Genomic DNA, 12,403 nt, shown 5'->3' on the forward strand with positions numbered 1-12,403 from the left:
TACTGCGAATTATTTTTTCTTGTAAATAAACATAATTGTTTATTTTTATGAAATTAATTGAAATCTTATTTAAATATAAACATAGACCATGGGACTATAAAGTTTGTTATAAGTCATTATGCGAGGAGACAGAACAGCAAAGAGAACTACAGCCTGTACAGAAATGACAACCAAATTATGTGTATTTTAATGCCATCACTCAATAATCACTGCTTACAGTTTATATAAAAAGCCAATTTCTTCTGGATTTCTGTTTGCCATTTTGCCTTCTTTATCAACAAACTACAATTTGATATGGGCTAATCAAATGGTATAATGGGAGGGCACAAGTTAACAAGTGCTGAACACACTCTTATAATTCTGTCAATCACCGGCACTTTGGATTCTGGTGGTCCACTCTCGTTGCATATGAGGAAGTCAGTAGGAAGTGTACTCTGTAAGATAGTGTACTTACGGCGTAGCAGACCAATGACCCTTTCCACATGGATTCTTACACTGGCGATGCCCCTCGTCTTTTCAACATCAACTGGGTCCAGTTGGGTCTTGCCTTTAGTGAATGCTGGAATAACCAGCTTTGCTTGCTTGAGGCCAACACTTTCTGCTATTGTGAACCCCCTGTCTGCCATTATCATGTCACCAGGCACTAGTTTGTCCAGTAATCCACAATTTTCAGTCAACTATTTGTCTGAGGTTCTACCTCCCCAAGCTTGTGATATATAGGAAATGGTTCCTTGTGGGGTAATCCCAATCAATACTTTTATTGTGTTGTGGTGTTTATAAGACGAAAAAGTTTGTGCCCGGGCTAGAAGATTAGTTGGTCGATCAATAAGAACTTCAAAGCAGTCTATGACCACAGTCACTTTTTTGCCAAACGCTTGCTGGAAACACATTGGCATAGTTTCCCATAGCTGATTTCTGTCTGGCCAGCAAATGAGTGGCGACAAACGAGAATCCATTACAATCAACCACGAAGAAAAAATCCTGGATACTGTTGGTAGAGATACTTGGAAACGGTATGCCAGTTCTTGAAACGGTATATTAAGTCTAAGCTTTATCAGAACCATGACAAATTCCTGAAATTTGCTAAGAGTTTGACTACGCTGAGTGATGCTTGTAGAAACGTGGTCAAAGATAGTCAACAGAATTTCAGTGGAAGGCAATCCAGTATAAAACCGAACTTTATCGTCTGTGTTAAAATAATCTTTAGTTGGAGGCTGATATCCATTTACCGAAAACATATACTCGAACTCCTCAGTTTGAGACATAGAAGATGTAGTCTGACAGTTTTCGTTTTCAGTCTGGACGAAGACGCTATGGATGCGGCATGAGTTGGTTTGACTTACAGAGCAGGACATGGAATCATCATGATCACAGCTCGAACACAGATTTAAAGCTTGGTCTTCTTCTTCTACAGCTTCTTCAGTAGATGGATCCTCTGCAAAGTCGATATTTTCGAGGGGCAATCCACTAGCATCTAATTGTTGGCGTTTAACAGCAGCCTCATACTCGAGCTGTTCAAGAGACCTCTTTCGTCTTTCCTTTGATCGGGCAGCTCTCGCTTCCACGGCTTCATTATTTACTTGGCGATATTTAGTTTTACCAAGATTCAAGGTAGGCACCCAGTCATTGTTGAATCTATCCCACGCTGCTGCCGGCCTTCCTGACTCGAAATGCCTTCCACAAACTCTCGTTTTTCAGAACATTCTTCCATTGTATGTCGTCGCGACTTATCACCATAATCCATCTTTCTCGTCTCTCCCTGCTCAGTTCTTCAGCTTCTTCTCCTTGTTTATCAACAACAGAAGGTATCCTGAAGAATCCTATAGCCGTATCTTTTCTGCTATTACTTGAACAGCCTACAATAATACAGTGAACCATGACAAAAGTTGCTATACACCCGTGAAATGACGTGGTTCGATACGCTTTGTTTATATATATGCGACACCAACATGGCGGATAGCAACCGTCGTCAAGCAGTTAGTCACGTGAGTGAAAACGAAGAATAGGATCCTATTCAAGATCATATAGGATCCTAATTGAGGTTTTGATAGGATCCTGTACAGGATTTTGTTATTTTCTTGAGAGTACAGTTTTCAGAATAACACTAGTTATGACTTGTTTTTGCAAAGTTTATTATGTCATAACTAAATTCATATAAAAATTTTGATATTACAACAATCTGCTAAGCTAAAAAAGTTGCTGCTTGTTGTAACAACTAAGTTAAGATGAACAATGTTACTTTTATTGTTAATTTTCACAAATCCTGCTTTAAATTTTTACTAAATTTTAAACTAAATTCACTGAATCTTTGATACGTTATTGTTTAAAAATGTAAGAGCATACACCTTTCTCATAGCTGTAGCGGTCAAACTCGGTTAGTACTAGGAAAAATTGCATGGAAGCGGGGTCAGAAAGGCCTTATTAGTAAGCAAAAAAAGTACACTTACTAGTATGATATTTTTGGTTAAAGCCATTAGCCCTTACTTCAAAAGACAGTTAAGAAAACTCGAATTGGCGAGATGAATTGCCCCTAGTACCAACCCAAACATATTAGATAAGCATTTGACATGGGCTACATAGGGTTTATCTCCCATATTACCCTGCTCATTATGTATTCAAGGGTTTTATCTAGTGCTTAAGTTGGTGTTTACAAACATATGCAACTATCTTCACAAACTTTTTGCACAACTTTGTACGGTGGCCCACAACTATCACGGCGAAAGCAAAAAGGTCACGGCTAAAAGGAATTCACGGCGGCTAAATAGAATTCACCGCGGCTAAATAGAATTCACTGCGGCCAAATAGAATTCTTCACGGCGAAGTAGAATTCATCACGGCGAAGTAGAATTCATCACGGCGAAGTAGAATTCATCACGGCGAAAAGGAAAGCTTTCACGGCGAAAAGGAAAGCGGCCAAAACAAGGCGCGCAGAGGCTGGGCTGCGTTTTCTCGAAGTGCATCATGGGGATAAGTACATGCACTTAATACGGTCAGCTGTTGATTATATCTCCACCATCTTGAGAAATCAAAAGCATGAAACTATGTTCTGTTCCAACTGTGGACATCAAATTGAAAACCTGGACAAGTTTTGCCCTAATTGCGGAAAAGGTAGGTTTCATATACTATTATTAATATTTAGTGATCGAAGTTTTTGAGCGAAGTTGCGAACGCTTTTATGCACGCACTAAAACCGTGAACATTAAATAGTATTAATTAGTACTATTTCATACAGAACCCTTTGATTTCTATTGTTTAATTATCACTATTTAGTGCTAAAAATTAGTATTTGTTTCACGGATTTAGTGTGAGCACTCTAATCCGTGAAACACTAATTACTAAATAGTACAAAATAGTCATAGTTAAACAATAGAAAACATTATTTAATATTACTCCAGTTATGGCATTACTTGTATTTTTGTAATATTTGTTATAATTTTTTTTTCTTCCTTATACTCTTTAACTCTTTATTCTTTTTTGGTATATTTTATTTAATTCATTTGATACTTTATTATTAACTATTCTTTCTTTTAAGATCACTTTACCTAAACCTACTAGCTACCTCGATTAACCTTGTGGTTACTGTAGCTAGTGTGGCACCTCAAAAGATGTTATATTTGTATTTTATATTAAGTTAAACAATGGTAAATAAGGTGCTAAATAAAGATTTGATTGATTGATTGATTGATACTATATGGATATGTATTAGTATGTATCCAGATATTTTTCACGTGGCTCAGTTGCTGTCATAGAAAAATATAGTCTACTTCTACAGACTACAGTACAGTAAAATGACATTATATAAACTAATAAAGTACCTTAAATTTTTTTGCAACAGGCCTGACAGAGGATGCATCTGACTCAGACACAGACAGCGAGGTTGAATTTGATGAAGAGGATGTAATAAAATATTACTTTCATCGGGGGTTTGAGTACCAAGAAATTATCCTATTTCTTGCCTAGAATCATAACCACACTATCAGTTACAGTACTTTGTTAAGAAAGCTAAAGCTGTATGGGCTTTCTCGAAGGAACCTGAATAGGCGGCATAAGCAGACTGATGTTCGGAAACGTATAGAAGAAATTGTGAATGGACCAGGATCATCTGGAGGATATCGTTCTGTTTGGCATACACTTCGGCTAGAGGGCTTCTCAGTTCCGAGAATTATTGTACAGCAACTATTGCAAGAGATAGATCCTGAAGGTGTTGCAACACGTAAAGGGCATCGCCTAAAACGAAGAGTTTATAGAAATCCAGGTCCAAATTATGCATGGCACCAGGATGGTTACGATAAGTTGAAACCTTGGGGGTTCCCAATACATGGTTGCATTGATGGCTTTAGTAGACGCATACTGTGGCTTAAAGTTGCACGCTCAAATAATTTACCTGACAATCCAGCAAGGTACTATGTGGATACTATTGCTGAATTAGGAGGTGTGCCAGTTGAGCTTGTCACAGATCTTGGTACTGAGAATGGCTTAGTTGCCACAATGCAGTGTTATCTTAGAGAAAATTTTGATGCCCACAGGTATGTGTCTTCCCCCAGAAACCAAAGGATGGAGGGGTGGTGGAGTTTCTTTTGCAAGAATCGGACATCGTGGTGGCGAAGTTTTTTCCAAGACTTGGAAGCCCAGGGAATAATCGATACCACCTCTGACCTAAACAAAGAATGTCTGTGGTTCTGTTTTTCATCATGTCTTCAGCAAGAATGTGATCAAGTAATGGAACACTGGAACACTCATTACATCAGGAAATCCAGCCATGACACAGTACATGGTAGGCCTGATTCATTGTTTTTCTTGCCTGAATATCATGGGGGTAGAACAGATCTTCTTTTGAAAATTCCAGTAACCGAACTCAACGAGGTTTCACAGCAATGTATAAATGAAGAAGAAGACAATCCCTACCGGGAATACTTTGACTATGTCCTAGAAAGTCTGAGGGAATCAAAACCCAGAAATTGGCAAAGTGCACTCAAGTTGTTTCAATATATAATTCATATAGCTGAGAATGGTAGCAATAGATAATGTTATTTGGTATTTTGGTCTTTGCTATTGGATAATGTAGTCCCATGAAACTCTGGCCCACACAAATAAATTGTTTAAGTGGACTTATAGCATTGTGTGATCAACATTTCAGGTCTCACGATTTGCTTGTTTTCCTTAAATAATGCTTATAATGCTTTTGGTTGACAACACATGTTCACTAATTAAAAATCACTTTGCGAAGAAATGTTTGTGGACCAATCCATATAAGGGACCGCGCAATAACTATCCCTATAACTATTGCAGTCCCTAATTTGATTTCTTCAATAAGACTGATGTAATTCAAATATTCTGAGAAACTGAGGAATGGAAAATCGAACATAATTATACATGTTTGCTTAGAATCTTCTAGTCTGCTAGAATAAATAATTTAGCCAAAATAATACCATTACATAATCAATGTAATGCAGTTCCTGACACTGTTGTAAACTTTTATTTGATTTATTAAATTATCTAAATTATATAAAGGTATGATAATAATAATAAATTCTTTTCTAAAAACATGTGGAATCTCAAACAGGAAAAAATGTATAGAATCATAAACTTATTCTTGATCTTATTAACAATCAACAAAAAAGCAAAACAATAACATGGAATAATAATAATTCCTCTTCTTGAATAATGTGCAATACAGTACCTCCATCATATGAATTATAATAATCTCTTTTTGTAAAAAAAACATCTTAATAATAGATTTGTTTTTAAAATGGCACTACCCCAATTTTGACATAAAATATGCATATATAAAAAGTTATTTGTTATCTTGACAATTATGTAATAATAGATTCAGCCTGTGATACTTCCACAGGTCAATTGTTTCAGGCAAAAGTATTTACGTAATAAATATGATGCAAAGCCTAATCAACTCTTACAGTATCTTAAACAGGCTCTATATATAAACAAAACTATATAAAACATTCTTAAAATATAAACATTATTGGTACTGTAATCATAAACTCATGCTCATAATCCCAATAACAAACAATTGAAGTCAAGTGTCAAACTTCTGTTGTTGAAGCTTATTCACATATTGGGCATTAAAATAAACTTCATACCCTGTTTTTACCTATAGTCCAGTTGCTTAGGCCCAAAAAATGCTAAAATCGTGACCGAGGTGACTAAAGCACCAAACTTGGCAAAGAACTTCGTTTTGATGTAACAAACGATTTCAGAAGGGGTGCCCAGTGAAACGAGGTCGGGGGGTCTGATTTCACTCCAAAAGGGGGAGGGGTGGGGTATTTCTCTTAAACTCGCTATATAAAGTAGTAAATATATAAATAAAAGCCATACGGTAATGATAAAGTTGATGAATAGTCTTCCTCATTAAAATAAACAATTTAAAAGGGATATCCAGTGGTTTGGGGATGGGAGGGAAGGGGTAATGGCTTTTTGGGGGAAGGGGTGGGAGAGTTTCTTCAGGAAGGGTTTCGTATAAGTACTGCTAAAGAATATTTATTTTTACAGTAATTTCTCTTAGAATACATCAAGCTATTAAATGTTTTCTTGGAAAAAAAGTTTTAAAAATTATACTGCAAATTAAAGTTATGAGTATTTTTCATCAAATAATGTGAAGCTGCAGTAAACTGGTCAGCAGAGTTTCTCTACAAATCACAAACTAAGGCGGCCATTTTGTCTTTTTAACTGATCGTGATCGTCACTACACAGACTGTAAAGTTTCAAAATTAACCTTGAAAAATTGCTCGTGTTAGAGCATTATTTTCATTAAACAATCTCTTATTTACTTCTAAGGTAAGATACATAATTTTTGGTTGACTCGTTTAAGAATTTGACATTATTTTTTTGGTCAGACTACTTTTAGCAGACGAACTTGAAAATATTTTTTTGCACCTGATTGCATTTGCCTAGTTAAATAAGGTAGAGTGATTGCACTTAACCTCTTAAATAATAATTGATTATTAGTGTGTAATAGCTTAGTGTAATCACTCTAAATGAATAGTTCCAAGTTAATGCTGACAAACCAGCAGAATTATTATAATTTATTGATATTTTATCCAGCAATTCATGCTTGTATGGACTGGTCATTGTGTTGCATATGTCAAGAAAAACGGCCTTCAGAGCCACTACGATGCCCTCTTAATAGCTTTCATGATGGCACTGCTTTGAATGCATATGAAACATTTCTGCATACCGTATCTCAGTTTAGAGAAGCCAATTCCTTACCTATAAAATTGGCATTCAAAGACGATGATGAGAATGCCCAATGCCTTATTAACAACAAAGCCAGTTGGCACAAATCATGTCATTTAAAGTTTTCAAAAACAAAGCTGGATAAAGCTTTGTCAGCACAGAAAAGAAAAAGTGACGATGGTGGCGCCGAAACTGACAGAAGAGCGTCAAAACGTCATGCTTGTGACAAGGATGTCTGTATCTTCTGTGGAGATGGAAATGAAGACCTCCATCAAGTGACGACTTTTACAGTAGATGAGACAGTGAAAATGATGGCCACAGAGCTTGAGGACGTCGAGCTGTTATTCAAATTGGCTGGCACAGATATGATTGCAAGCGAAGCGAAATATCACCGAAATTGCATGAGGTCTTTCAAGAACCGATACAGGTCGCTGCTGCAAAAGGGTACTGCTGAAAATTCCTCTGGTGAAAGCGAATTAATTGCTGAAGCACGAGCCTTCTCGGAACTGATATCATATATGGAATATTCAGCAGAAAATGGCGTTCGTATCTTTAAGCTTTCTGACCTCCATCAGCTCTATGTTAAGCGTCTGCAGGCATTCGACATCGTCAAGACTGTAAACAAGACCCGTCTGAAGAATCAAATTCTTGGACACTTTTGTGAAGATCTCAAGGAGCAGTCAGATGGTAGAAATGTTATCTTAATTTTCAGTGACGCTCTAAAATCACTTTTGAAAAGGGAGCTAGAATCACGAGACTTTCAGTCAGAGGCCCTGGATTTCACGAGTGTGGCAGAACTAATCAGAAGAGAAATGTTTGAAAATGATGGTTTTCAGTTCTCAGGGACTTTCACGCAAGGATGTCAATTTGACAGCGTACCACCCAACTTGTTATATTTTGTATCCCTGCTCTTAAATGGGCCTAACATCCAAGATCAACCCTCAGATGTTTCACAAGCATGTCTAACAATTGCGCAGATGATAATTTTTAATTCCAAGAAAGGCGCCTCTCAAGCAAGTAAAAAGAAACGCCATTCCAGATCACGAGAACCGCCACTCCCTATGTATGTGGGTTTGAATATTCATACTCTTACCAGAAGTAGAATGCTGGTTGATAGCCTGTACCAATTAGGCCTAAGTGTTTCCTACGACAGGGTTACAGAGATTATAAATGGATTAGCATCATCAGTTTGTAGACAGTTTAGAGCTGAAAACAATGTTTGCCCCTCAAATCTACGTCATGGACTTTACACAGTTGGGGCACTTGACAATATCGATCACAACCCTTCTTCGACCACATCGCAAGGTTCTTTTCATGGCACTGCTTTAAGCGTGTTTCAATTTCCAACTGAGGGTAAACCAGGGATATCGAGACCTGCAGTATCTCTGTCAGAAGAAGATCTTGAAAAAGATTTTACACTTCCTGACAACTATGCGACGGTGCCAGCAGTTAATATCAATACTTCCAAAATTACTCTTAACACCAGAAATAACAATCCACATGAAACCAATGGAAACCTCATTGGTGAAGTTCAACAAGAAAAGTGCTGGATTGAACAAAGTATTTCTCTCTTAGAAAGCAATCTTGTCAAGGGTAGCTTTGTATCATGGTCAGGCTATCACGCTGCGCTAATAGAGTCAAGCAAAGAACACCCTGCTATATCTAGTCTTCTACCAATGTTCAATGAAAAAGCCGGATCGGTATCAATGATAAAGCATGGTATGGATCTCTTGCGTAACACAACATCGTTTCTTAATCCAGACCAGGTTCCTGTACTGACAATTGATCAACCACTTTACGCCATTTCAAAGTATATTCAGTGGCAATGGCCGGACAGATATGGCGAAAATATGTATGTAACAATGCTAGGCGGCCTTCACATTGAAATGGCTCTGTGGGCCCTATGCGGCGATCTACTCGATGGGTCTGGTTGGACCAGTGCGCTAACAGAAGCCGGAGTTGCGTCGTCTGGAACGTCAGAATCCTTCTTAAAAGTGTCTCACCTAGCACGAACGAGACATGCTCATCAGGTCACAGTGGTTGCTCTTTTCAAGCTGCAGAGAGATGCATTTCGATCAGCAGAAGATTTTGATGATGAAGATTCATTTGCGTCATGGAGGTCCAATATGATGAAGAAGAGTCCTACCTTTCAGTTCTGGGATATTATAATGCAACTGGAAATCAAGATCCTGGTGTTTATAAAAGCTCACCGCGAAAGGAAGTTTGATCTTTTTGTAGAAGTACTGGAGGCATTAACCCCGTGGTTTTTTGCGTTAGACCATGTGAACTATTCCCGATGGGTGCCCGTCTTCATTCAAGATATAAAGTTATTGCCAGATGAAATCAAGCAGCAGCTGTCACAGTTTTGGGTTATCCAGAAAACTGCGAAGAAGTTCTCTTCCATTCCAGTTGACCAAGCACACGAGCAAAATAATGCTCTTGTTAAGGGTTCTGGGGGAGCCGTTGGGTTGACAGAAAACCCTGGAGCCTTTGCCAGATGGATGGTTTCAGGTCCTGAGCTGGCTAGACTTCTCAAGGAGTTTGAAGTAGACCTGCCTTATTACGATGATAATGAAGAAGAAAGTAGCTACGCCCATCATGATCAAGGCCTCTCCTCGCAGAAACTTTTTCAAAAGCAAGTGAAAAACCTTTCTGCCACTATCTCTGAAATGGGTAATCCCTTCATCGATGATTCTCCTGAACTTATCGCTTTAGACTCTCGCGACTGTGCAAACGAATCTGTTGCGATAACTGTGCGCACAATCGAAGATATCGGATCCGCGAAATACAAGGATTATGTCCACAATGTGATCGTAGAGAAGAAGGTGTCTATAAACGACCCGATCAAGAAGAATTCCTTACCTTTGTTCAAGCGCCAGAAACCAAAAACCTCCTCCAAAACATCGAAGGAATTGTCTGTACTTAAAAGCGATTGTAGCTTGTTCAGTCGACTATATATTGCCAGTCAGAACCGGGATGGAGACCTTGAAGATTTCTTCAAACTCGAGAACCAGCCATATCCACCATCATTGTCTCAGTTTGGTAAAATGCGCTTCGGCAAGAAGTCAGATCTTCTAAAATGCCTTGAAGTACCATCACAGCAAGACCCGCCAGCCAGTTATGATACAAAAATCTTTGATGGTGCTGCTCTTGTCCATGCATTGCTACCTGGGCCGGCGTCTACGTTTTCACAGTATGTCGAAAGAGTATTTTTACCTTTCTTAACTCGGGAGCTTCATTCGTCAAAGCGAGTTGATGTCGTTTGGGATGAGTACCGTTCTGATAGTTTAAAAGAGGCCACACGAGAGAAACGAGGTCAAGGCAGAAGAAAGAAAGTTGGAGGGAATACCAAACTTCCTCGAGACTGGAAAAACTTTCTTCTTGATTCGACAAATAAGGAAGAACTCTTTGCACTTTTGTCAGAGCGAGTTGGAAGCTTTGTTTGCCCATATGAAGGCAAGAAGATCTATATCACCTCAGGAGTGAATGTCACGTCAGGTGGGGAGAGTGTCATGCAGGTGTGTGACCAGGAAGAAGCTGACACGAGGATAGTTGTACACATCCTGGACGCCCTAAGAAACGGCGAGAAATCCATTTTTGTTCGCACAGTCGATACTGATGTTATCGTAATCATTGCTGGACATTTTTATCAGTTGATGAGAAGTTATGGCCCTCTTGATATTTGGGTTGGCTTTGGCATGGGAAAGTACTATCGGTGCTACCATATTAATGCTATCTGCGAGAAGCTTGGTGAGAGAAAGGCTAATGCCCTACCACTCTTCCATGCCTTTACAGGCTGTGATACGACTTCATCGTTTTCTGGTAGGGGGAAGCAGACTGCTTGGGGGGCTTGGAAATCATATGAAGAAGCAACCGATGCATTCATTCATATTAAGGAGAATCCATTTGATGCCATCGACATAATGTCACCCCATTTCAAGACTCTTGAACGTCTCACTGTGGTCATGTATGACAAATCAAGCTCAACCAGTTGTGTCAATGAATCACGGCGTCCCCTGTTCACCAAGCAAAACCGAAACTTGGAACATATTCCACCAACACAGGTAAGAAGACAAGTACAAGAGGTTTTGCTGCTCGTAACTGACTAGCTGCATTAGTTTTTGAGAAATACATCACTTGGTCTTAAATAATTAATTTGACTTTTAATCATATTAAGGAAGCGTTGTTACAGCACACACGAAGAGCTATTTACCAGGGAGGGATTTGGACAACTTGTATGGAGGCCCAGCAGAACATTCCCCCGCCAGAAGGCTGGGGGTGGACCATGAAGAAGACTTGGGATCCTGTTTGGAGTGCACTGCCCGATGCGTCAAAAGCCTGCGCCGAGCTGCTGAGATGTGGATGCAAAAAAGGCTGCAGTAACCGATGCAAATGTGTGAAGTCGAATCTCTCGTGCACAGAGCTTTGTTATTGCTCCGCTGGGTGCACCAATACTAGCTAACCTGTAATATGATGAGGTAAGCTTTCCTTCTCGATCTAACAGGTCCAGATCATATCCCTCCAGCCATGCAGCATGTCCCGAATGCTTCACAGCAAATAACATTGAGTGATATGTAAGACCCAAAACTATCTTGCGTTGAAAAGATATCTTAATTAGTAGATTGAAAAGGTATATTTCAAGAAGAAAATGTCTCATACCCTCCCCTCTAAAAAACATTCCCCTCCACTCCCATCCCAAAACCAATGGATATCCCTTTTAAATTGTTTATTTTAATGAGGAGCTATTCATCAACTTTATCATTACCGTATGGCTTTTATTTATATTTTTACTACTTTATATAGACAGTTTTAGGAAATACCCTCAAACTTTTGGAGTGAAATCAGCCCCCCCCCCCCTGACCTCATATAACTAATCAGTCCTTTGTAAATCGTTTCTTAGATCAAAACGAAGATCTGTACACGAGTTGAGTGCTTAAATTACTATTTCAAAGAATTTAATATATTCAATTTACTTTATATAGCGAGTTTAAAAGAAATACCCCACCCCTCCCCCCTTTTGGAGTGAAATCAGACCCCCCCGACCTCATATAACTAATCAGTCCTTTGTAAATCGTTTCTTAGATCAAAACGAAGCTCTGTACATGGAGTTGAGTGCTTAAATTACTATTTCAAAGAATTTAATATATTCAATTTACTTTATATAGCAAGTTTAAGAGAAATACCCCACCCCGCCCCCGTTTGGAGTGAAATC

The 12,403-nt window shown here is 38.7% G+C and overlaps 2 protein-coding genes and 1 pseudogene across 2 annotated transcripts; 2 read left to right on the forward strand and 1 right to left on the reverse strand.

Annotated features, from left to right (window-relative positions):
• Positions 1 to 202: 202 nt before the first annotated feature.
• Positions 203 to 1,887, reverse strand: LOC148907723 (uncharacterized; annotated as a pseudogene).
• A 1,138-nt stretch (positions 1,888 to 3,025) lies between these two features.
• On the forward strand, positions 3,026 to 5,418 carry LOC148907724 (uncharacterized). Its single transcript, XM_089035479.1, has 2 exons — positions 3,026 to 3,108; positions 3,836 to 5,418. Exons 1-2 carry the CDS (start codon positions 3,042 to 3,044, stop codon positions 3,958 to 3,960), a joined length of 192 nt encoding a protein of 63 aa, XP_088891605.1. The 5' UTR covers positions 3,026 to 3,041; the 3' UTR covers positions 3,961 to 5,418.
• Positions 5,419 to 6,992: 1,574 nt separating this feature from the next.
• On the forward strand, positions 6,993 to 11,952 carry LOC148907725 (uncharacterized). The gene has a single exon (XM_089035725.1). It carries the CDS (start codon positions 6,993 to 6,995, stop codon positions 11,298 to 11,300), a length of 4,308 nt encoding a protein of 1,435 aa, XP_088891851.1. The 3' UTR covers positions 11,301 to 11,952.
• The last annotated feature ends 451 nt before the right edge of the window (positions 11,953 to 12,403 follow it).

The sequence above is a fragment of the Actinia tenebrosa genome, unplaced genomic scaffold, assembly GCF_029948245.1.
Source record: "Actinia tenebrosa isolate PJP-AT-01 unplaced genomic scaffold, QUT_ActTen_1.0 PGA_scaffold3__52_contigs__length_22856419, whole genome shotgun sequence".
NCBI lineage: Eukaryota > Metazoa > Cnidaria > Anthozoa > Actiniaria > Actiniidae > Actinia > Actinia tenebrosa.